This window comes from Plectrocnemia conspersa, unplaced genomic scaffold (assembly GCF_051122295.1).
Source record: "Plectrocnemia conspersa isolate PC_06_02 unplaced genomic scaffold, ASM5112229v1 ptg000002l, whole genome shotgun sequence".
Lineage (NCBI taxonomy): Eukaryota > Metazoa > Arthropoda > Insecta > Trichoptera > Polycentropodidae > Plectrocnemia > Plectrocnemia conspersa.
In genome coordinates, this window is record NW_028277166.1 from 28,606,409 (window position 1) to 28,632,956 (window position 26,548).

Sequence of the window (26,548 nt, forward strand, 5' to 3'; positions counted from 1 at the left end):
TGATCACAGAGGCAGACAAATAAACAAAGAGAAAGAAAGCTAGATAGAGAAAGACATCATTAAGACATATTACCATGGAGGAAAACACAAGGCGTATCAGCAGATAACCAGCATCATTACAAGTTCACATAAATCGGATCACATCCGACAATAATTCAACTCGACACTCCAGCAAACACTAATTTCAAAGATCTGCTATTTCGATTCCTTGACTTGATAACGATAGCTACACTTATATACATATATGTGTTATTTAATATGCTTAATAAAAATAATTTTTTGCAAACTTTTCCGGCGTCAATTTAAACTAAAAAATTATAAAAACAACTATGGCAGATATTGTGAAAATGTATCATATAAATAATAAAAAAAATATTTAATACGATCATAACTTATTAATAATATTACAACTAAATTGTACTTAGAGTATTTATTAAGAAATAATAATCGGTCCTAGGAGGCCCGCGCTAATACCGCGCCCACAAGGTTAAATCAATAGATTAGACAGTGATGTAATGCTGAATGTCAAGTTAGATTCTTCTGACAAAACATATGTCTACATCGTTATCGTGGTTGTCAGTTTTTTAATTCAATATTTCGGTTCGTACCAATTTGTTTAATACTATATCCAAACTGATTTTTTATGGCCACTCATTAGATTGTTTGCTGTATTATAAAAGCATAAATTGCGACATTAATTCAGTCTTTATATAAAAACATATGTTTGTTGCTGCTGGCACGGAGATAAACATTTAAGATAATTATTATTTGCTTAAAATACATTTAACCCATCGTGCGTCAACGCACACCGGGGCATAATTTTATATTTCCCCCAAAAAACAAAAGCAATTTTCCAGCTTATCGTTGTAGCTGGTTATCTTACTAATTGAAACCTCAAGCGTTGTTTCAACACAAACACGCGCATTTTGTGCATTAATTTAATCTTAACACGCGTCGCCTTTGTGCAAACATTGTGATTTAAACAGCGTGAGTGTTTCGGTCCGCGTTGATAATCTCGGCTCGTTAATCCCAAAATTGGCGTTACCGAGTCGTTATTCGAGACCAAATTGCCCATTTATGTTTTTTCTCTTTTTAAATCACCGTTTCGACACGGCCCTTACGCTGCTGCGGCCCTGGATTAAGGGCTCGGACGGACACGCCGAAGTGGTTTTCCATCTCTAATTGCCTCTGACCAGGATTTTCACACGGAACTTTGTTTAGATGGTACACTGCTCGGTGTTGGTCTCAGGTGCTCGTTGCGTAATATCGGGGATTTGCTTTCCAGATACAAATATACAAGGCTACACGTGTTTTTGTATAAACTTTAAAGAGTAAACGATATTTGAATACGTAAATGGTTTACGTTTGTTTTAATGCTTCTGCGTATTTATGTGAATTGTTAAGAGTTTAATTGTAATTAGTATAACAGTCACAGTCATTAGAACACAATATCTACAATATAATAATACCAAAATTTTGTGATAACTACTTCCCATAGTCAAGATAAAATATTTTTAACAGTGTGACTTATTTAATCTGATCGTAATAAAATTAAACCCAAAAAGCTCTTGATGATGAAACCAACTTAATTAAGTTGTCCGAACCAAAGTTCAACTGAAATCGGCCGAGGTCGCCGACTTCCGAGTAGCGGCCACACTGCCACAAATTTCATATGCCGTCCAGACGGCGGCCGTGAATGACGTTTGCACGGCGGCTGCTCTTACGTACAGCTGACATATTTGCACGCGATCGAAAAATGTGTCAAATAATCGCAATTTTTAAATTGTCATATTATTAAAATTACGCTACTGATAATCATATAAATTTGTGTGGGCACTCACCAATTCAGTATTAGTGAAAACTTTTTGGTCGTACATATTTAATTTACGCAAAATCTTTGTCGGCTTTTGAAAAATTCCATAAGGCATAAGAATGATACTTCAGAATACGAACACCACATCTGTGACTATCCTAAAATTTGTCGCCATCGATTCTAAATAAGAATTCGGTATGGTGTGACATTTTTACAAACCGATCTAAGAAAATACATAAGAATATTCAAAACGATTTTTTTTAACAAAATCAAGTACTACTAATTATTTTATAATTATTTAATTTTATATTAAAAAAAATAAGTTAGAAGAATATACTATCAAAAATATAAAAAATCCTTTCTGGTGACCTAAAATATTCAAAGATGTCATTAAGAGTCTGTTGAAGTCCCCGATAAGCATGTAATATTATTGTATAACTTGACCACGTGACCACGATGCAGCGCTCGACGTGCGTGTTAACCATTGGACGCCTACGCGCATACTGAAATTGAACCGAGCTACTCGGTTAGTTTGCGAAAAACCATATCATTATTTCTCTCACACTCGTCACTTAACACGCGAGAGAGCGAAAGAGGAAGTATCTCACCATTCGCGGTCAAAAGAGCAGCTCCGTTTGCCGACAATGTTCGGAAGCGCTCGAAGCTGGCACAGTCAACTGAATTAACCCCACTTTATCTCTCATTCTCGGTAACCTCGGACAACTTCCAAAAGACTTAAGAGCAAGAAGAACCTAACTCGACCGAAGTAACCCACTATATTCTCCATCCTTGGCCAACCTTGGCTAACTTCCAGAGAGTGTAGTGCAAGCATAATAATTTTAAAGCCAATATTAACAATAATTTTAATAATTAAAAGAGTTTGTGATCTTTAATACAATAATGAATGACGGTTTGATTTATAAACTGTCTATACGACGCTAATACCTAATATGTTAAGGCAATGTTTTTTTTTATAATAATGAACAATAATAACTGACTAAATCCTTAGAAAAGCATTTTCGAGACATATTGTATAGACTAATGATCAAATTAAGTAACAAAACAGTGACAATAAAATTGTCCTCATGAAATATATCAGTCCTATAGACAAAAACTCAGGTTTTAGTAAAAATTACTATTTTAAAAAAAATTAAGAAATTTTGAAACTAGAAATATATATCTATATATATATATTTTATAAATAATTTGGCACAATATATTTCTCGAAAATTTAAATGAGATGGTAATTTTTTTTACTAAGTACACTTAAGGTTTTGTAACCCTAAGGGTTGTGACTTTGTAAACAGTGGGACGCAGATAAATCTAGTTAGAGTTTTAATATAAATAATATTATATATTACAATTGCATCAGACGATAAATGGCGACATGTTATTTTTTAAGAACAGATAAAAAACCTCTTAATTTATTTTTTGCATCAAAGTCACCGAAATTATATTTTGATATTATTTCTGTGCCTTTTCTTCAAAAAATTATTGTAGTTTTAAAATTTATCATAGTAATTGTATTTTCCTGAGATCATAATGACAAGAAAAAAATTCAATAAAGAATATTTTTTGCTTGTAGCAACTAAATTTATTAATTCTCCGTGATAAATATCTTTGTCATAATAGGTTATCTCATCATTGATCCATTCTTAGAAAAGTTTCATTTCCATTTTACATTTAGCTCTTAGAGTTTGTACTTTTCTACGAAGCTATTAAAGTCCACATAGACCAATCATTAAATTTTTAATGATGATTGTTACATTCAAACTTCTAATATAAGTCGAAAAATGTAGAGATTGCAATAAAATCATGGTTTTTAAAACCGGTATTACCGAGAGAAAAACAGTCAATACCGGTATTTTTTTTTTTATTAATTGATAATAAAAAATACTAACAAAATAATGTCTATTTATTAAAGTCAAACTAAATGTTTTACTGCTAAGTTTATGCTGTTTTATATTGCTGAATATTACTATATACTTTTTATAAAAATTTCTTTAGAGGTTGAATTAAATATTTAGTAACTAGTATGTCGTTTTTGTAGTTTTAAGCCTAAATAAATCTTTTTTAGCAAAAAAAATATATTAGTACCGAAAATCGATTTTTGCCCTAATACCAGTATTATTGAAATCAGTACTACCGATATTGCAAACCCTAGATAAAAGTTGCAATACAAAAGAAGCAGTAGTAGTAAATAAAAAAATATTAAAATAATTTTCAAGCAAATAAACAGTATGCGTTTTAAATAAAGTGAACTAAAAGCATAGCATTGATCCTGTTTTTATGAAGCGACAGTTTGTATTATATCATATCAACATAAAGAATTTTTTTTTTATTTTTCAATTTATTGTGAACTCACAAATGAGATTGTCTATTAAAATATTATTCCTTCCGGCGCAGCTGTCAAGCTGTCATGTTGAATAATCAAAACACCCTAATTCGTTCTGTAAACCCTTTTATTTACTTTATTTTCCGCTCTTTTATAATCTAGAAAAGTATTTTAGGACGTAATATATATTTCTATATAAATAGTATTGTTATTGTCGAAACTTAATACTCTGAATTAATGCTACGGCTTAAAATACTAGTGCGTTATATTAGACAGTGAAATACAATACAATGTAAATAAAAATTTAATTGAGCCAATGATAATATTTATGTCATTCAATCTACTATAGATACAGATATTCGCTTATAATTGTCTACAATAGAGCTTTTAAGGCTTATCCAGATTATATAATAGTTACATCGTATCATTTTACCGAACCAACGTTTTATTATAGCTAACAGAGAAGTATCAACAAATATATAATAATATATACATAAATCAAAAATAGGACGAATCCAATTTTTTATTTATGGATGATATTTTGTGAGATATCTTCAAGCACAAAACATCTTATTGAAGCAGGCGTAAAAACACGCACTTTAATCAAATGAAAAACCGAAAGACCCAAAATATATTCAAGCGTAAAATGCAAACACAAATCTCTGCTTTTTTCATGATTCCTAATATATTTAAAAATCAGTTCAATTGTAACGAATGTTATTCACAAACGTAGCCTGGTGACACAGCTATCACTTATAATATATGGTGATTACGTAACATGTACGTAGCATAGAGACATGACATCTCATAAATTTACCATATTATCCGAGATTATCTTAGCGATAAGGCAATTTAATTACGAGCGACGAATAACGGCGCGATATTACTAACGGCAATCGTTATAACGATTCTGCTTTGTGCCGAATTTTAATCTACACACAGAACGATAGTATTTTACGTTACAAGATTGCTAAATCAGATTCGTCTGGGGGCTTCCAATGGTAACTAGCTCTTTGAGAGTCGAATCCCAAATGCGGCAAGAGTTGATACTTTAATCCCAAAGGGCTTAGGGTTTCCTCGCGATTTGCTAATTTTAATAACAGCCCAGACTAATTTACGGAGGTCCGATCCGTCTGAGCACTAATAGGGATTCGCGATCTTAAACGCTGCATCGGAACAACTTGCTAAAACTACGGTATCTTGGGGATTGAGTGGTGGTGTAATTAATAAGGAGACCCGATAAGTAGCTTTATATTTCAGACCATTCTGTGCTTCTTAGTAGACCTTTCCTTGTTAATGAAATGCCTTATAAGAATTCCTATTTTTGTAAAGTCTTGCCTTGAATACGCGTTGAACTTTTTTAAATTAAGTTTTAGTAACTTCGAACGAATCAGAATAATTTACATACAATGCCCGAAGCTAATGGAAATTTACATTCCAAACGTTTAACGAGAGTATATAGCAATTTGCTTAAAAATACAAATGTTTTTAAAACATATTCAAAATATTTATTCCGGGAAGAGCGCAGTGAATACATTATAGTATTTCAATTAAGGTGTGTGATTTCAATTCTCCGAATGATTGATTGATAAAATATAATGTATGTTTAATAACAGTAACAGTACATATAATACTAAAAATATTAATTTCACAAATATCAGTTAATCGTTATTTAAATATTATTCATAAATAACTCACAATCACACATACACTTGACTACTTTTACTAAGCTCATGCTCTTCCATTTTTTATCCACAGTCTTTTTTCTTAAATCTGATCCTTGATTGTTTTATGGATTTAGTTTATTAAACATTGAAAATTTGATACTCACTTTGAGAAGTAATTTAAATTTTACAAATTCTCTCCATCGCAAATTCGTGTCCTAAATACTCAGAACGACTTATAGGTGGATTGATAAAATTCTGTTTCTGAGATTTGATCGCATTATATTTATTAAACCATAATAATCTATTCATTGATTTTTTAATAGCGCATTGCAGTTTATTTCTATATACAAAAACTAAGACAAATAAGAATAAAAGACTCATTCATACCAATAACCATACTGTAGAGTACGCTCAAGATAAGGATTCCGGTTTGATATTGTGTGCGTGAACTGTGTGGCTCAAAACAATTTCGCTCATAATATTTTTTTTTTTATTTTACAAGAAAATATATGTTTATTTAACATACATACATTTGAGCTTAGTTAGAAATTTCAACGGACAATTAAAAATATATTATATAATCAAAGAAACCAGACATTGATGTCATTAATTAAATATTTGCAAAATTCAAAATCTTTCACTAGTCAAAAAAATAATAAAGTCTTTAGCTATTCTTCAAAAGCAAAAAGATATAAAATAGGGAAAGATATTATTCGCAGATTGTTTAATGGCTCGTCGACTCTATTAAATCATTAGAGTCCATTGAATAAATTAAAAAAATATCATTGGCGCAACGATAAGAATAATAAATTTTTTAAGCCTTACAGAGAATAGTGTAAAAAAACCAACAACGTACGGATTAATGAAAAAATAATTAAAATATTTTAATCCACGGGTATGAGAACGAATAACTTACAGTGTATATTTGAAGCCTTGATATCAATTAACCCAGATATGCCAAAGAAATTTTGATCTCTTAAAATTTCATTTATAAATAAAAAACAGTGGCACGAGTTTAGTGACCTACCCATGGGACAGTGGGCATATCTGGGTAAAACCAATATCAACACAAAATTATTCAAAATAAATCACTAGAGAAGATTGAACTTCTGTGCCACACTGCACTTTAATGATGAATACCAGCGTTGACGAATCAGCGACTGTCCTTAAAAGAGAAAGCGAGACAACGAAGTACACGCTACATCGCTTCTCCCTCTCATATACATGTACACGCACACAATAACAAACCGGCATCCTTATCCCGAGCGTACACTAACAAACACTAAATTTTATGAGTCAAAGTATTTCTCCCGGCTATTCTTTTATAAGTAAAGCCATAGCGCAGTGTTTAAATAACGGATAAAAAGATTTTCTTATGATAAATATCGCTGTGGATTTTTAAAAGTATTTGTGGTCATTATAGGTTTAGTAAAAGACCATTTTACTAATGTTATGTTTTTAAACTAATGATTTTTATTGTCGCTTTTAACTGGGTAATTATAAAATATCACTTAAAGCGTTTATATAATAGAAAGAGTACTAAACTTAGCATATTTTATCATATTATTCTTAGAGATATAAAGGTGCTTGAATTTTGAATCTATGTTATGTAATATTCCAAAATCATAATTTTTTACAAAAGACTTAAACGGCGTAAACAAACATAGGACCAGATTTAATGAAAGTGCCGAAGTATTTGCATCTCAACCGTTGGACCCTTCTTTACCAAAAAATGTATATATGTAAACCCATCCCAAGGATTATACGTTTTCAAATAACCCGATCTCCATTTTAGTTGTATATAAAACAACATAAAATGTCGTTTTTACCATCTGGAATTATCGATATTAAGCGAAAAATCGAATAATAAAAATAACACTGGAAACTCAATTAATTGATGGTATATACGTCAGAATACTGCGTACTTGTGTATTTGACTAAAATTTTACTTAAAACTTTTACTAGAACTTTATTACTACTTTATTTTTGATTTTAAATAACAAAAGTACAGGCAAAGTTGCACCAAGTGAAGCTTGTCTGAAATAACCCTTGAAAGCAAAGGATCAAATCAGTATATCAATATTTTGTTTATTAAAAAAAGTACCTTGCATCTCTGAATCACATTGTATTTGATGACGTTATTAAATTTTATCAATTTCTAAGAATCGTTTTTGGACAATACCAAAAAGTCTGCTTCCGCCACGAATCAGTGTTATTGGTTAAATGGGCAAGAATTGGAAAGGACGCTACACTTCATCCTGTTTCCTCGAGAGTATATAGGACAATATTTGTACTATATTGCTTTTTTAAGATACTCATTAAAATTAAAACTTCATTTAAAACTACCACTTTGTTACCGACTTGAAATAAACTAAAAATCAGTCGAACACACACCAAGCGAAACTACGCCGAATCGTCTGAGACGACCCTGAAACAACAGATCCTTTTACTTTGACAATCTAATGTAGTTTAGCTAAATATAAGTTCTAGTGTTACTGTTTTAATTTTTTAAATAAAGAGCAAATTCTCACTAACGTAAATAGAAAATAAATAGTCAATTTAAAAAAAATTTTGAAGAAAAAAGTTTACAACATAACTTTTCAATTTATGCTGCAGCAAAAAAATTCGAAGTGTGATCTTTTAAATCTTGAAATATGCAAAGCATTGAGCTATTTATTTAACTTTTAAATTATGACGAATAAGATGCGTCTAATCAAATCCCTAATATGTTTAGAAAAATATTAAGAATAAATGCAGTTAAACTCAAGTGCTAAGAAAATGTGATCGAATGACTTTTTGAAAAAGGTGTTTTGTACAGTAAAGGTAATAAAATCATCATATAAATGAGAAAATTGCAAGTAAGACAAAAAAATGAAAACTTACTGATGACTGTGAGATATATCTGCCTGATGATAGGAGGATGTGCAGCCACTTGACACTCGTATAAACCTTGATCACTACGACGAGCGTTTTGAATTCGTAATCGCCAGTTGTTGGGGTAGCGAAAACTCAGTGCTACCCTTCTATCTGCTGAGTAGGGTTGTTTTCCAACAGTCAATAGTTGAAGGCGATCTGCACGTCGAGCCGCCCAGGTTACCTGTAATATAGATTTTAATTATTTAAATAATTAAACATGGTAGCAATGCAAAGCTTTTACCTATTAACAATTTAAAAAAAAGTTTTTATTATTGAAAAAAAAATTATGATAATAATTTGTGTGCTAAACCAATTACAACTATATTTTATTGAGTTATTTATATTTTAGGTTTACTGAGCAACGTAATAAACGTTCTAGCTGACGTTGACACATTTTTTTCTCGATTACGTCAGTCACGTTCGTATGTACGTACGTGCGACGGAAAATTATTAATCATTCATTGGCCGCTCCGGGAAAGAGAAAAAAAGGTTCTCGACTTCTGTCGGCTCGTAGCTATTTCGCTGCCGTTCATACGAGCCATAATAAAACGCACGGACGTGACATAATTTAACGTGGCAATAAGTTATCGAGAGGTATTGCAAATATTTTTTTATAAAATGGTATATGATACTATTAAATGCATTTTAATGTTTGTTCATAAGTTTGTCAATATATAGGTTAAATAATTATATTTAGTTTTTTGTATTTTTTTAACCAAATAAATAAGAATATTTCTTGAGTATTACAATGCCATTGGTTTCATAATGACACGTCTTTATGAGAACTTAACATAGTTTAGTAGTAACAAACAGGTATATAATTAAACTATATAATATTTTAAAAGTCGTATTGAAAATAAATATTATGAATAGTTTAAGATATTACGATTATAACCAAAAAACTTTATAATTCTAATGTCCCTATTTTTTCAAAAGCTCAAAGCTTTTCCGATGAATAATAATTTTCTTTCTGTGTGATTTGCAATGCGAAACGATCGTTATTGAATAAGCGTCAATTTACCAGTATTAAAATTTAACTCAGCATCGAGCGTTTCGCTAATTGAAAGAAAATACAAATCTCCTTTGAATTGAGGCGAAAGTTTAGATGGTTATATATAGCCAATTCCTTGATTGTCGAACTCGAGACATAAATATTATTTGAGAAAATATTTACCCGCCGTCACAGGAAAAAGATAAGAAGCTTTACTATGTATTTGAAAGAATTTCGTTTAATATTATATTATTTTCGATTTAAATCTTACTAATGGCATTTTACGTATTCTATTTTGACTTTAAAACTTTTTGCGGTTAATAATATTTTATAAGAGTAAAATTTAACCAAATCGATAAGCTTTGTCAATATAAATTGAATTAATAAGTTAAAAATAATTTTTAATTTAGGTTTATAATATATAACATAAATTGTTGTAAAATCTTTATATTACAAAATTCACTCTTACTTGATCAAATTTCTAATGAGATTATTTATCCTTACATTAAACATGTAAGGAAAAATAATATAATCATTTTGTTGTGGTATTTAAATAGTACTTCTTAAACTACCTAATTTTGATTTTGATCTTACTTTTTAAACCAATAAAATTTTAACATAATGGTTTATCGCTCAGTTAATTTAAGATTAAATAGGTTTATTTTGAAGAAAATGCTCACTTTAATTTTGTTTGTAAATTCATATTCAAAATTAAAATATTTTTAAACATTTTTATAAAAAGAAAGAAACATAAAATGTACGATATAACTATTTAATAATCAACGACATCTAAGGAGTGAGCAAGTGACCTTGCGCAACGGTTTGGAGCGACTTGGAAGTGTTACCGGAATATGAATTAAAATTTAATTTAAAAAAAGCCAAATAAGCTATTCTAAAGTCTGCACCGCTACTTGCTAGTTCTTCCGCCTGTTGTATATTATCCAACATAACCTAAACGTCACAAAAACTTAAATGGAGTTATTGCGAATCTTAACGACTAAGTCGGTAAGAACTTTTTACAGATGTAGACTTAAGCTCTAAGCATAATATGTTGTAATTTTATATAAACACAAATTATAACATAAACATTAGATCGTTAGTTAACCTAACAAAACATATAATTAATTTACAACTAGTTTCAAACTTCTTAACATAACATTAACATGTATATTGAATATCATTTATTTATATACGCTAATTGAACCAAAATAGTTTAAACCTGATACTATCAAAAAGTATGTAAATGAATACTTCACCATAACAAAGCTTTGACTAACGACTCTACTTTTTTTAGATACAATCTCATCTAAAATTTCAATGCGCACCGCAAATTGCTGTCTGTTGTTTTGAATCCGAATTTAAATATTTTCAAGACGAGGTTTTGCCAAGTCTTTGTGCAAATGACACCGTGGAAACAATTATGATAGGATGCAGATTTTCAGTTTTGATACTACAAAAGGACACTACCGTCGCAGTAAGATTGCATCCGACTGTTTTAATTAAAACCGCCAGAGTTCTGCCAATACCGCAGACGTAAGTATGTAAACAAAATAGCAAATTAGTATACGATACTTCCTAGTAATTTTGTCTTTAATTTAACAAAACTTGATAGTTTAAAGAAAGCATATTTTATTAAATAAACTGATAAATAATTAACTGATTAATATTGAATTAATCAAGGATTCACCGTTCGGTTAACATTAAAACATTGACAGTAAATGAACAAATCGCGCCGTAATCGACATTTGAACCGTTTTGGCTTAGTTATACAGCAAACTGTGATTGTGTATATCTGTGAATAAATACATTCTAATCAGAGATGAAAGTCACGTAGCTTTGTATACTTAAGTTAATTACTAATCGTAGTTGGTTTTGATCGTTTATTTGTTCCAAATGCTTATCTGATATAATTTATTGTGTCTGAGAGATCATAATGAAATATTCATATGAGTTTGATAAATCGTCTTCAGTAAAGTAATTTTTGAATAACGTCATGCTGTGCAAAATAGATTTACACATTTCTGTCACGAATATAACATTTTTTAATTCCTATATAAAATAATATAAATTACCAACAAATATTTTTTTTTTAAATTAAAAATTATTAAATTTTTAATGTGTTGAATTCAATATTTTTTTTGTGTTGTAATATTTTATTGTAAATACTAATATTTTCGTATTTTTCCTTAATTATTGTACTTAAAATTGGTTTATCAAAATATATTTTTAAAAATAAACAGACAGTGACTATAAAATAAGACTGTCAGTAATTTATGGTCTGATGATAATTACAAATTTTCAAGACATAGATTCGAAATCCATATAAAAAAATATTTTTAAATGGATTCGCATCTAAATTTGAATCGTGTTTTTTTTTAAAGTTTAGGTTATTTTATGATAATTAATTAATAAATAAAAATTAAAAAATTGCATAACAGCGGTATTTGCTTAATAACATGTTTAATTAAATGCCTTAAAACTTGAAATTTTCACTTAAAATAATATAAATAAAAAAATTGGAAACTTTACCATAAATCCGATTTTGGAAAATTTAAATTGCTTTGAAAGAAAAAGGAAAAAAATACGATTTAATAATTTAATTCCTTTATATATATATGCAAAAAAAAAAGCTTTGAGATGCGAAAATACTTTTATGTAAATATCTTTAAGACAAGTGGAGTACAAGCATCTCTATTTAATTTTACCCACGTTATTAAGGATAATAAAAAATATAATTATATATACATTGTTTTTACCTTTGAATTTAAAATTTGTATATTAATGCTAAAATATATAATTATAAATATAACATATTTTAAACGTTTTGCTATTATTAACTTTATTATAAAGAAATTAAAGACAAAATATCGAAACTGAGAAAAAAAATTGATTTCTCGTTGAGCAGCAAAACAAGACACTTAAATTTAATAAAATTAACTTTTACAATAGATTCAGAGATCGAAATAATAAACAAAGAGTTTTGCCTTTTAAGTTCTAATTATTAATTTGATTGAAGGAGTTTTGTATTCATTTAAAATATACTTTATATATAATTTCATAATATAAATATATTAAAATAGTCCTAATCAATTACATTTAGTATTTTATTATTACCATAAAGCTTATTATATTTGATATATATTTATTTATTTTAACGCGTTACGATAATAAAAATCATTATAATATAACAATTCACAAACATTTCATAGTAGGAAACATAAAAGATAATATTATATTAAAATGAAATGGTATGAACCTGATCAGCGTATTTAGGAGTCGGATGGCGACAACCATAGGCGAGTCGGCTAGTGCGGACATCCTAACTCTAACGAGCATCAGAAGAGGATGCGATCATGATTCTTAAAAACGCTTCGGAATTTCTTGAAAACAATTGGATTGTTAACAGCATTTATTTATAGTTTTAATAATGACTACACACAAGTTTACAACAGCGAATCGTATCTAATTGCTCCTAAAAGAAGTGCGCTGGCAAACAAGAACAGATAACAAGCAAATATCTGTCTATAAAGTTATCTTAAGAAATCTTTTCTGATCTTTTTAGATAAAGAAAGAGTTTTTGATTATTTAGAAATTACAAATTATACATTAAATCAAGAATGATGCAAACTAAACTGTCATAGAGGAATCGAATAACCGACGGATCATGAGTGTAAAAAGCGTTTACTATAACTAAGTCACGCATTTTGATTTTTTTGCAGTTATTAGTAAAACTTTCTATAACCAAAACGTTTCCATCGAGATCATAAGAATAAACTGATCAATAAAAAAACACAAAATGGCAATTTCTGACATTAAAGGCAGATGGATAGAATCTAAATGACTTTTTCAAGAGGAGTCCGCAACAAATCAAATGCGTCTGAACAATTTTAATATATCTGCATTTAATTTATAAGGGTTTTTATGTATTTTTCCCTAAATTTAATATACTTACAAATAATTTACCATTATATTTTGTGTTATTGTATAACTTTACCAATTGTAAACAATGAACATGATTATAAACCTCTATTGCGCATTGTATGTGTATATTATACCTATATATATTATTGAATTAAACTTTTATATAAAATAAAAATATATCTCCATACAGAAGAAAACTTAAATAAGTTACTGCTGTATTTATGTCAATAATAAATATCGCAAAGATCCTTGTAAAAGTTTTGAAGGGGTGAAATAATATTTTGACGATCGCCCGCTTTAGTAGGTTACAAGCTGTTTACGATCTCTCAAATAACAGCTGAGTTAAATCATCTGAACTCAGATTTTTTTCTTCTAATAACCAATGTCAAAGCTCTTTTTAAATTTCGTATATACGACGCTTACTTGTATTTTCGCATCGAAAGATTTTGCCACATTTTTGGTGAAACACAGAAAGTTTGTGACAGTGGAATGGGCGAGATGAAACTTATGTTGCTAGTCCCGCAAAATTTGCCGAAAGTGATTAAAGACATATCTAGAGACAACATTTCGAGTATTTTAAATATTAGTAAAGTATGACGTCTTGCGAATCAAATTAAAACACTTTTTAGAGAAGAAGCGAAACTGACTTTGCCACCTTTTAAAATTAAATCGGGAACCAAAACAGGCCAAGAAAAACTTTCACTTCTTAAAGTTATATTTAAATCAAATCGCCTAATTTTCTTGATTATGCATACTTAAGAGCAAGTATCAGAAGAAGGAAGCGATTGAGCAAAAGATAAAAAAAAGGCTCATAAACAGAATTAAAATATTAAATATACATATTAAAATATAATAAATAAACGCTAAATTCAGTTAATCTCAAAACAAGATAAATTTAACTTAAGATCACAGGTATACATATATGATAAATTAAAAGATTTTTTTTATTAAAAATAGAGATTCTAAATTTAAAAATTCATGTTTTCAGAAATTTCATTTTCGCGTATTGTAACACATTAGACTAGCGTGTATTAATTAAAATAAACAAACATATAATAAAGCATTTTATGTCATAAAAACTTAATTTTATATATATATTTTTAATGTGAAAATAAAAATCGGCACCGTAATAAGCGCCTCGAAAGAATCCCATTACATTATGCAAATTACCCCCCGCGATACAGCGAATCAAATTGGAAAATTTTAAACGCATTGTACGCCTGTTTTCTCGGCGTAATGTATTCATATCGGTTTTTGTATAGGCACATTAATAAAACCTGGTATGTCATCGGGGAAAACAAAGCGGCCGGCGAAATTAAGATCGAAATATATGTTCTGCGAAAGGGCACACGCGCAACTTTAATATTGTTTAAACAAGCGTGGAAATGATTTATGAACCCTGCAAAAGTCAGGGGTCGTTCAAAAAAAGGCTTTTGTCCGAACCCTTTGGGGATGCGAAAGTTGTTCAATATGTAGGTACCATTGTGCGGCTAGTAAAAACGCCTTTGCGACACTCGAATCGGAAATGTTCGGCGATTATGTGACGTAATCAGATTGATATGTTTTATTTACAAATTAGCCGGATTGTGGTGCAAAGGGTAAAACCATAAATAATAAATATAGGAAGGGCAAATATCATCTGCTTAATTGAAAAGTGTGAGCAGCACAGGTTAAAAATATATTTGCAGTCGTGGTTCTCACCCCCAGGTTTAAAGAATGTTAATCGCTTTGCGGCTTTCGAGTCGTCCATGCGATTAAGCCGCTGAAAGTCACTGGTGTTCTAAATTATCTTTTTTTAATTAATTTATTTGTTTACATACACATATAAAGCATAACAGATTTAAGTCATAACTTAAGCGACACTTTTTAAATAAAAAAGAGAAGAACAACTAGTTTTGCCAAAAGGCCTAACAAACAAGATAATATTAAATAAATAATACACTAGCGTAACTTTTCAGCCTCTTTGTTAAATGCTTGTAATGTCCAGAAAATACTATAAATTTTTGCATGATGCAATAGACAATGCGTCTTAGCAGCATAAAAACCACCATTGTAATTCACTTCTTTGCATTAACGACCTTTGAAATATGTTTATCTTGCAAATTAATAAATTTGCAAACATATTTCGTTGGCTTAATGTATGAGAAATGCAATTGGCAAATTTATTTATGTATTTTCTTGTCTTGAATTGAAAATATAAATTATCACACATTACAGATGCTCCTATAGTTTGAGACAAGAGAACCAGAGACGTATAAGATAACCAGACTTAAATTTTAACACAAGTTACCTCAGCGGATCATCCTCAGAGGACATCACTTCTTTACTAACTCAGTCTATAACATATTAATGTACAACTTGACAATATTTTGTTTTTCCAATGCAAATCCTGATACAAAATAAAAAGGTAACTTAAGCAATTTTTTTTAGGGATATCTTGTTTGTGAATATTTCCTATCAGCAACTTTTGTAAGTACGCTCGTCGACGGGACTCAAGGGAATCATATCCCAGCTCACTTTGTAAAAATTTTGTGAAAAATAAAATTATTCATTATATTTATGTTCATATGTACGTGTAGGTTACTAAGTTATGGTTTTTAGAAGTTTCTAATTAACTAAAAAAATATTTTAAAATATTTAGCACATACTTATATTTTTTATGCAGCAGTATAAAAATTAAAAAAAAAATATTTCTACGTATATAATTGTCAACAAAAACAAGCTATATATTTGCAAATTTTTGAGAAACATTACTATGTACAAGTATCTAAAAAAAATATTTTATTCCTTTTAAAACAAGAGTCAGTTGTTTACATTATTTTTCTACAAGACCAGAAAAGCATGTCTTCGGGCTGATCAAATGATAAATCTCAACATGTTTGAGGGCTCATTGCAGATGTTTTCTATAGCCCGATAAAATATATAGTGCACTTGAAAAAACCCAAATCCCTTTTAACTTTTGTGCGATAAAGCACATTACTATTCATTTTTTAATAAAATTTAATTGTTACTTTTGCTCTTGAATATATAATGAAATGCAATTTTTTATGGTAAAAAGTAATCTATTTGCGAGTTTTAACAGCATTTAAATTGAGCAGAAGATAAAAATAAAACGCTACGAAAATGTTAAGAAGGCCTAGTATAACTTATAAGCCACCAATTAAAACAGTAAATGGAGATTGGGCGATAAATAACAAACTAAAAGTCAATGTATTTGCTAACTTTTTTAATAGTCTTTAAACCCAATGAAAATAAAATACTGGAAAACGACAAAGAAAGCGACAGAGAAAATCAAGAAAATTAATAACAAAAAATGTGTAACACCATCAGTTATAGCTATACAAATAATAACGAATAATAATTTAAATAAAGCACCTGGATTTATTGGCGAAATTTTAAAGAAGCTTACAAAAAAGATAATTTTAAAACTTACATATTTAATTATTGCAGTGTTAGATTAAAAGCTACTAGCAGAAGTATTCAATCCAAGTCAGTAAAACCAATAGACGAAGTAAAATTGAACAGACTTTCATATTGCTACCAATAATATCTAGTATTCGAAAAACTGTTGTTAAAAAAAATGAAACCCTTGATCGAGAAGAAAATAGCAATTCCTAACAGTTTTGGGTTTGAAATTTACATCCTGTATCACTGATTTAATAAAAAAAGCACTAAAAAAATATATGTTTGGCTATTTTCTCAGATGTTGTTCAAATTTTGAAGAAAGTATGACACAGCATCTGAATTTTAAAACTAAAAAAATGATCTGAACTCGAAAGCAAGTAAAAAAAAAAATCGTTTCTCTATATATCAACGTTGGTACAGCTACGATGTTTGGAATTTAGTCTAACCCGATCTTCGGATACGACTTGATTTATTTAATAAAAATAAAAGACACATTTAGAAGATCAAAGTTTGTATTAAAAACCATTAATACAGTTTAGATATTAAATTTAATTAATAATTACATTGCTACTTTGTATAGATTTTTTTGAATATCATGAATATTTACTTTCAGTAACTTTTCCCATAATAGCAATACGTTTTGTATAAATATACATTAATATACGACATTTACTAAGAAAAATACTGTCATTGAAAATATTAATAGCTCTCGTAATATTTCGTATGGCAACTGTTGTTTTCTGCGAATATATTTTGCATATTTTAATATTTGTATGTGCTATATAGTCTGGAGGGTAAACTAGGCTTTTTTCGAAGTATTTTGATTTATACTGGTAGAAGTCGAGGGTCGTCCTCGATAATTTATCGAGAGAAACTTTTCCGAGTAAACTAACAAAAGATAAATTATTAATGAAAGTTTAGATGGAAAACATAACCAGTAAACAATGTACCTTAATAAAATTTATTTACTTTTAACAAAAATAAAATCGTATATATTTTAATATATTGTTTCAAAAAAGAGTGATTTATTCAAAATTTTATAATAAATAAACTATATATTATTAAAAATAGTATGATGTTCTTGCTTCGAAAATAAATAACTTAAGCTTATTTAAAAGTTTTAATGTGAGATGAGTTCTGCTCATATTTTATGTTTAAACTTTGTTTTTGTTTATCAAACAATAAAAAGCCTTCGTTATACCGATATGGATCAAAGTGTTATTCTTAATTATTTTTCTCAGATACCATCTTTCACTCCCAAGATAAGTGCTCACCTTATGCATAACCGTAAAAGACAAACAATAAAAATATTTTATCCCCTACATAAAACCAAACCACTTTACACCATTTTACGTTACTTTTCACAACGACGGTTAAAAAAACCTCTAAAAAATACCTAATAAAGTGAAAAAAAATAGTTTATCAATAAAATACATATTCATATATTAGTATATTGCAATTAAAAATAAAGTTTTAACTATAAATATATTTATAGTTCGTTTAAGGCAGTGACGTGAGGTAAAACTATGGGTAGTTTGCATATAAAGGATTAAAAAATAATAATAAATACAGTGGTTCAAGCAATTTTCATGTTGTAAAATAAACATTGATCATTTAACTTTATTTTAAAAATGAGAATATAAAAATAAAAATAATATGAAAATTTTATTGCCTTTCCAATATACATTTAAGATCTATTCCTTCAAATTAAGACACAAATTCATATGATAATTTTTTCTCTGACATTATAGCTTTAAATTCTGTTTTTTTATGATAGAATTTTTTTCGCTTCACTGTCCCCAAAGAATGTATATTTATTTTTTCTAAATTACTGTGATCAAACTGTATTGATTTTAAGAAAATAATTTGCAATAACAATTTTGCGAGATGTTGCGTGCTAGTCTCACGATGACGTTTCTGCTTGCACCAAGGTTAGATTTAATTGTGAATTTAAAACAAAAATCTGGTACTCCCAAAAGTATAAATATACTTCTATTTATTAAGCTTGTTTTGTTCGTATGTTGAGAGCATTTTTTCATTGGTATTGTCAAAGAAATAGGGCGTTGTTTATGTAATCTATCATTTGTACTAATAAAATTATTATTCAAAGGCAGATTTTTTTTTTGTACAAATGCTTTTCGACTCATGGTCTTCTGAAAAATATCTATAATTTAAAACACATCTAATAATCTCATTCGTATTTTTTCCCAAGAGATAATCATTATAACAATAATAAAAAACTCATATGGTGTTTTTAACTGCTTAACTATTTCTGGCAATATACTCTTCGGAATAAGCATAACTGGTATGTATCTATTTTTTACTTTTCTATACAATTTTATTTAGTTTAATACTCAAAAATATTTACAGATACAGATTGTTATTATTTTTTTTAATAAAATTGTCAAACGGTACTAAAAAACTGTTACATAAAGGAATAAACTTAATAATTAAAAAGAAAAAATATTTCTGATTACTAATTTAAATTCAGAAATCGCCACGGGACTATAGAGCAAATCTATAGGTTTATAAAAAAATCAGTACCGATTTTGAGGGCAAAAGGTATTGCACCTCTGCGTTCGTAGATGTCAATCAGGCTTTTAACAGTCTGGCACGATAAACTGCACCATAATATAAAAGTAAACCTGCCAAACAAAATTTATAAAATATTAGAATCAACGTCAAAGTCAATGCTGAGTGCACATGCACTGAATTTCCACAGGCAAGTGTATTGAGACCAGTATTTTACCTAATTTATGCAGCTGATCTTCCAAAGATAGGTTCAGCATGAATAGCAACATTTGCTGACGATAAAACTACGACCGCCTCTCAACATGACCAACTAAAAGTGTCAGAAAACCTTTAGAGAAACCTTCATTGAATCGCACAATGGATGAAAACTAGAAATATCGAAGCAAACACGACAAAATCAACCCATGACCTGCTAAATGGTCAAATATTATAACACAAAGAAGAGGGCAAATACTTGGGAGTATATCTGGACAGAACGCTCACATGGCGGAAACACATCTTTATTAAAAAGAAACAATTTTGAATTCAACTTCTTAAAATGCACTAGATGATGGGAAGATGATCTCAGATGACACTGGAAAACGAGTTACAAGTCAATTATTAAACCAGTATGGACATACGGGATTTCACTTTGAGGTAATGCTTGTACTTCCACCATCGCCATCATCCAGAGATTCCAAAACAAGGTTTTACGAATGACAGTCAACGCTCCATAGTATGTTCCAAATGATGTAATACACAACGACCTTAATATGGAATTCATAAACGACGAAATAACGAACAAATACACAACATACAGAGACATACTAAAACTTCAGACAACCGAAATACTTGTTTATAGATGTAACGACACCATACGACCTTAACGATTTACACCGTCTGATATATCTTATAGACATGTCAATTAATAATTTTAAAATAGTTAATTAGTATTAATAAATCAATTAGATTTTGTAATAATACATATGGAGAGGCATCCAATAGGATGTTTTCTTTACATGCCAACCTCATAATTAAAAAAAATGTTAAATGCTATCTTTCAATTTATCTTTGCTATAAATGTGTATATTTTTAATTTAATATGTAGCGACCACACACAGATGGCCACGTTTGAAAGGGTCATTGTCTTTAATGACCAAAAACGATCATTCATTAACAATGGTGACAAATCACATAATGTCGTAAAAGGTTATAAGGACCACACACAACACGAGTTCACAGTATATATTTTCCGTAATTAAGAGAATCCCTTTGTGTCGAAACATAAGTCCTAAAGATCATGAGGTTCCTACGGTCTTAAAAAAATAGAAAATTAGAAAAAACCGAGGCCATTATTTTTACATCCTACTGACAACCTTTACCCCCACTTCTTAACAGTAAGTAAAGCACTCATATAATTTAGAGAAAGAGCGTTAAATACATGGGAATTTACCAGGACTCCAAGATTAAATTTAGCAAACATGTAAAAGAACTTCGATCAAAAGGGTTAACCACTAACGCTGCTCTTCGACCAATATTTAATAGAAAAAGCGTGCTAACAAATAAATTAAAATTAATCTTTTAAACAGTTAATTGGATTGATACGAACATATGCTGGCCCGGTATGAAGCAATACAAGTAAAACTAACTTTGATAAATTAAAAGTAATTTTAAATAATTGTATATAACCCCCATATTATACGAATCTTAAAAAGTTCATAGAAAATCTAGAATTCCAGCAATAAAAGAACATTGTTATTATCACACGGATAAATATTACAAAAACATTTTATGAGAACATACTAACCAACTAATATTTAGTATTGATAACTACAAAATAAGGAGTAAAATTTCAATATATACAGAAAAAGCCAAAGCACATTTTGCTTTTGGACATTCAAACAAAAACAATAATAACCCAAGTTCGCTGAAAATTTTGACCTAGTATTTTTATTTGTGTATAGCTTTACAAACTAGAATTGTAATAATTTAATGATTTTTTGTTGGTACTTCCTTTTTTTTATTTATTTGAAAAGGTTTTGTATTTTTCTCAAACTTCAACTAAATTTAAAAAATCATTTGTATTTGACTCATCTGTGTAACTTATTTATAAACAAGAAAATGGTAATGAACCTCATTGCATATCATGTAGAAATGTAAATCTTATGTATGGAATAAACAAAATATAAAAAATAAGTCATAATAAGCATTACTCTCCAGATTGTTTATATTTATCTCCTGATGTCCGTGTTTATATGAACATCTAAAAATATTATACTATAAATGACTGAATATCATAAATAATAAAAGATTTTTTCAGGTAAACTATAACATGTATGACGATTATAAAAAGCATACTGATTGCAATATATTGCCAATAATAATATATATATAAAAATATTCTTATTTTATATTTTTATTCACTCTTCGAATAGCATGAAAAATTTATTAGGTACATTGATTACATGAAATAAGTAACAGTACAAAATCGATTAAATATTTTTCTGAAGACACTTGTCACAAACTAATTGAATTTTAACGTTAAGGCAGAGTGATACCAGTCGAGTGGGAGGAAAAATAGGCGAATAAAAAAAATATTATCTAATCGCCACGGGTCTTTAAAGCGGTTTTAGGAAAGTTCACCGACAAAAAGTTCAACCAATGGTATATTAGTCGAATGGAAAATTCACTGGTTCTTTAATTGCTCGCCGATGATTTATTAATTTAAAACCATGAAACATCTGCTAACGTAATTAATGTCATGGTTTGTCATTTTTTCCGTCATATACATATGAAATATATATTTTTATTATTTTTGTAACTATTGCTCCAATATAAAGCGATAAAATAAGGGTCTAAGACGTTTCATAGCCAGCCAGTTTATCACTGGCCAATTGATTATTTTTATCATCGCCTTAATTTTTTTATTTTATAATTCTGTAAACTATTCTTGATATATCTTTTTATTGTTTGATGAAATTGTTTGGAAAAATCTAAACTTTTAATGTCCCTCATGATGATGCAATGTACAATATTTGTACACAATCATTTGAAACCATATTGTAATACTTCTAGATTATAATTAAAACGCATTGGTATATACCAGTAATTTAATAAAATAAACGGATTTGATAAATATGTAGTAATAAAATAATAATAACGATTAGATGGTATACGAAAAAAATATACATAATACGCGAAAACACTATTTATATAAAAGCAGATCGATTATTTTACCTGAAAGTTTTGTAAAATTCTAATTTTATTTTCCATAAAACCAAATTGTGCCGTCTTTCAAACTTTTCTCATTTAGTTTTTTTCCGTTTGGGAAAATGTTATTGTCTAATAAGAATATTTCCTTCATTAAACATTTTTGATGAAAATATATTTATATTTTATGTAAATTATCCATTCATTAAAATGATTATGAAATTACATTTCAATCAGATTTGACAGCACTTGATTGATATTTTTGGGGCTACTTAAAAGGGCTGGTGTATTTCAACCAACCTCAAGAATTTCAACTTAAGCAGAACACACACGCTAAAATAAAAAAATTTGAACCAGAAAAGTAATGGAAAATACTCTTAAAAGAGCCAATATTTGCCAGCAAGAAAATGGAGACAAAGACAAATACTAAGAGTCTGGTTTTTCTGGGAATCATCCGCTTGACTTTCCATCATTCAAAGGGTTTTAAAAAAAACTCCACAGTACTATTTTTAGCACTTAAAATTTGATTATAAAACTACATTGATTTCGACTTGAAATAATAAAAGTCCAGCTAAGCTGATATCAAACAGAGCTACAATAAATAAATTTAAAAGACCCTTAGAAGCCCAATAAAAGCATATGAGATTTCCGAGTGGCATTTTATAAACGAAAGCTTTGGAGTAGCTTCCCAACAACTACAAAAAATAAAAAACTATATATAGCGATACAGCGTGTGTTGTTTTAAAGCGTATTTAACAATCTCACGTGATAAATAATTAGGTTTATAGTTTTAAGATTTTTTTCATTGAGTCTTATATATCCACATAAAACGATTTTTTTGAGTATATAGATATAAAGCACCTTTGTTTTATTAAAGCTTTTAAATAAAGTTAAAACTAATAGTAGCTCTTAGATTAACAGATTAATTTGGTTACTACGATTGTTAAATTCTGTTTATAATACAGTGTATGAAAAGTTTGTGTTTTAGCAGTTCAATTTTTTTTTATACGTAAATTTGCATATTTAAAAATAACTAATTTTGCAAAGACAATTTAATACAATAAAATTATATAAACATTAATAAGCAAAAAGCCTAGTTAGTACAAACTAAATTTTTGATAGTAAAATTATATGATAAATGTATTATTTATTAATTAAATTTTATTTGAATAGCATCGCATAAATTCGATAAAAAATATTTATTAATTTCTTTGCAATTAATCTTAGTTGCTCTTAATAAATCAATAAAGGTTTTAAATCCAAGATATGTTTAAGAATTTGTGTTGAACTGCATAAAAAATACTTAAGGAATGTGTAAATTATAGGCATATCTAGTTTGATAATTATGATAGCGTTTGCTAAATTTAAGTTTAGTATTAATAATCGATTTTTTTAAGTTCGCATTGTTAGCTCATATTTTGATAAAATAGTTATAGGCGCAATTTCAATTTTCATATTGATCGAATTGATATCTAAACAATTTTTATAGCACTATTTTAGAATAACCTGAAGTGGTTTTAATTTAAATTGAGTTGTTAATCCCCAAACGCAATGTATGTTAGATGACTTTGAATATGTGCATAAATAATGCTTAATCTTATTTTATAAACCATAATACAATTTTTGCAATTGGTGAATGTAGTTTGGAGTAGCATTTAATTAAATATATTTACTAGCACCTATCAGATAGTATTCTACTAAAATGCCAGTGAAAACATATTTTTACTGATAAGCATTTACTGTAACATAAAAGCTAATTTACACATAAGAAACATTTGTTCGTAACAACAATGTCACAGAATCCATACTTTGCACAGCACAAGCGTTCATTTACGCAAACACCGGAAGAAAAAAGTATTGTGCTGGGAGCTGCGAAGAAAACAGCTATTTGCCCTATGCATATATTTTATGTGAACTAGTTAAATAACCGCATTGTTATTTTAATTTAACTCAAAGGGGCTGCAGCGTCGCAGCTTTTTCAAACGTTTTTTAAAACATAAATAGAATCAAGTTTCACGGCGAGAACGTACATGTTAGGTGCAGGTTTAACACGCTACATCTTGTTATGGCACGTTTCTTCTTAATGCGTTTGGAAAGTTTTGAGGTGCGACATAACACTCACCACTTTGTCGTGTAGCATGGCGACACGACAGTCGAGCAGTACGGTGGATCCTGCAGGGGCCGTGACATTAGCGATGGGACTGTCCTCCTCGAAGTAAGGTCCGGAACGTGCCCTGCCCCTTGCTCCGGCACCTGGGGCCAGCAGCGCCGGCAATCTACCGGAGAAACCCTCTGCAAGGACAAAAACAATCATGTTAAGGTAATCTAGGGCTTTGAGTAGTGGTTGGGGGAGAGTTGCTTATTTTGGGTTTTGTTAACCCTTACAGGGTAAAACTGTAATCGATTTATCCGCATAAGGTAATATATAATGTAACATGCAATGAGCGACAATACTTGCTTGGCAGCTTCTATGAGATTGTATAAAAATCGCTTACTGAGATATTCGTAAAAAATGATCTAGATTTTATCTCGGCTCGTTATTTTTCTGTTGTTTTTTCGTTTGTTTGTTGCTAGAGAAACATCAAGTGCATCAAATTTATTCACCTAGCAACATAAAAATAACAAGTCACAAGATCAAGCCAAAGACGACACAGCTAAAAATTCTGCGGCAGCCGAAATAAGATTTAGACTACGCCCAATATGATGACTGCATAAGAGAGGAGAGAAATACGTAAATATTCAAACACACACTTATATATTTATATACATATGTTTTTTAAGGATTCGCGAGTTATATTATTATTTAAATCTCGAATTTGTAAATCAAATACATTTTAATTACGAAGTAGGGTAAAATATTAATTTATTTTTATTACAGTGAAGACAACTACGCTGTTAATTGTAACACCCATCTAGGTATTATTTAAATTAATAAAGGTAAAACGCCATTTTATCTCTTCCATTCTTTAAGCATAATATTAACTAAAAAAAATCATTAGGAATAAATTTCCTTTTATATCATTTTTATTTCTTTTAATATCCTATTTTGTGTTATGGGTTTTTTAAAAAAAAATTTTTAAAGAAAGAAGCGATTTATTTTATTTTTAAATTGCGGCCATTTTAGAAAAGCATAAAAGATTTAGTTGACATACGAACTTTGCAGAGATATTTTTATAAGGTCAATATATGTATAAAAAACAACATATCTTATTATCATTATTTACCATTTATAAAATGTAAGTATAATTTACCTTTTTAATTTGTAACGTTTTTCACCTTATTTATTATACATGAAAATAGACACCATTTGATTAGCTCACGATCTTAGACTAGATATTTATAACATATATTTATAGAATAAGATTAAGGGCAATATTTATAAAGCTATGGTAGTTATTGTATCTTAACATTTCATTATATTTTATATTATCCACTTTAATGAAATTTCAATTTACTTTATTATTTTTTATTTTTCAACGACTTTTACCTTTTACTTGTATTTATATGGTAAAATAACCACCATTTATTTGGCTAATATAAATATAGAAATTTACAAAATGGCAATACTTATAAAAATATGCAGAAAACTAAATAATTTTCCAGGAAAGTTTTAGTTTATTTTAATGTTATAAAAACAGGTATTAATTGATTAATAAAATTCATTTTGATTCTTGGTATAAGTTTTTTATTAGGATTTATACAACAATGATATTTTTCTAGCTAGGTGGCTTGAAGTCAATGAATAAAGAGTTTTAAGATTTAATTATGGTAATAATAGA

At 28.8% G+C, this 26,548-nt stretch overlaps 1 protein-coding gene across 1 annotated transcript in view; it reads right to left on the bottom strand.

Annotated features, from left to right (window-relative positions):
• Positions 1-26,548, bottom strand: part of LOC148238253 (uncharacterized) — a 115,236-nt gene that overhangs the window by 28,762 nt on the left and 59,926 nt on the right. The window contains exons 4-5 of the mRNA XM_088206082.1: positions 24,892-25,061; positions 8,699-8,912 (exon numbers count right to left, since the gene is read on the bottom strand). Of these exons, the coding sequence (XP_088062208.1) occupies positions 8,699-8,912; positions 24,892-25,061 (384 nt within the window). The remainder of the gene's footprint in view (positions 1-8,698; positions 8,913-24,891; positions 25,062-26,548) is intronic.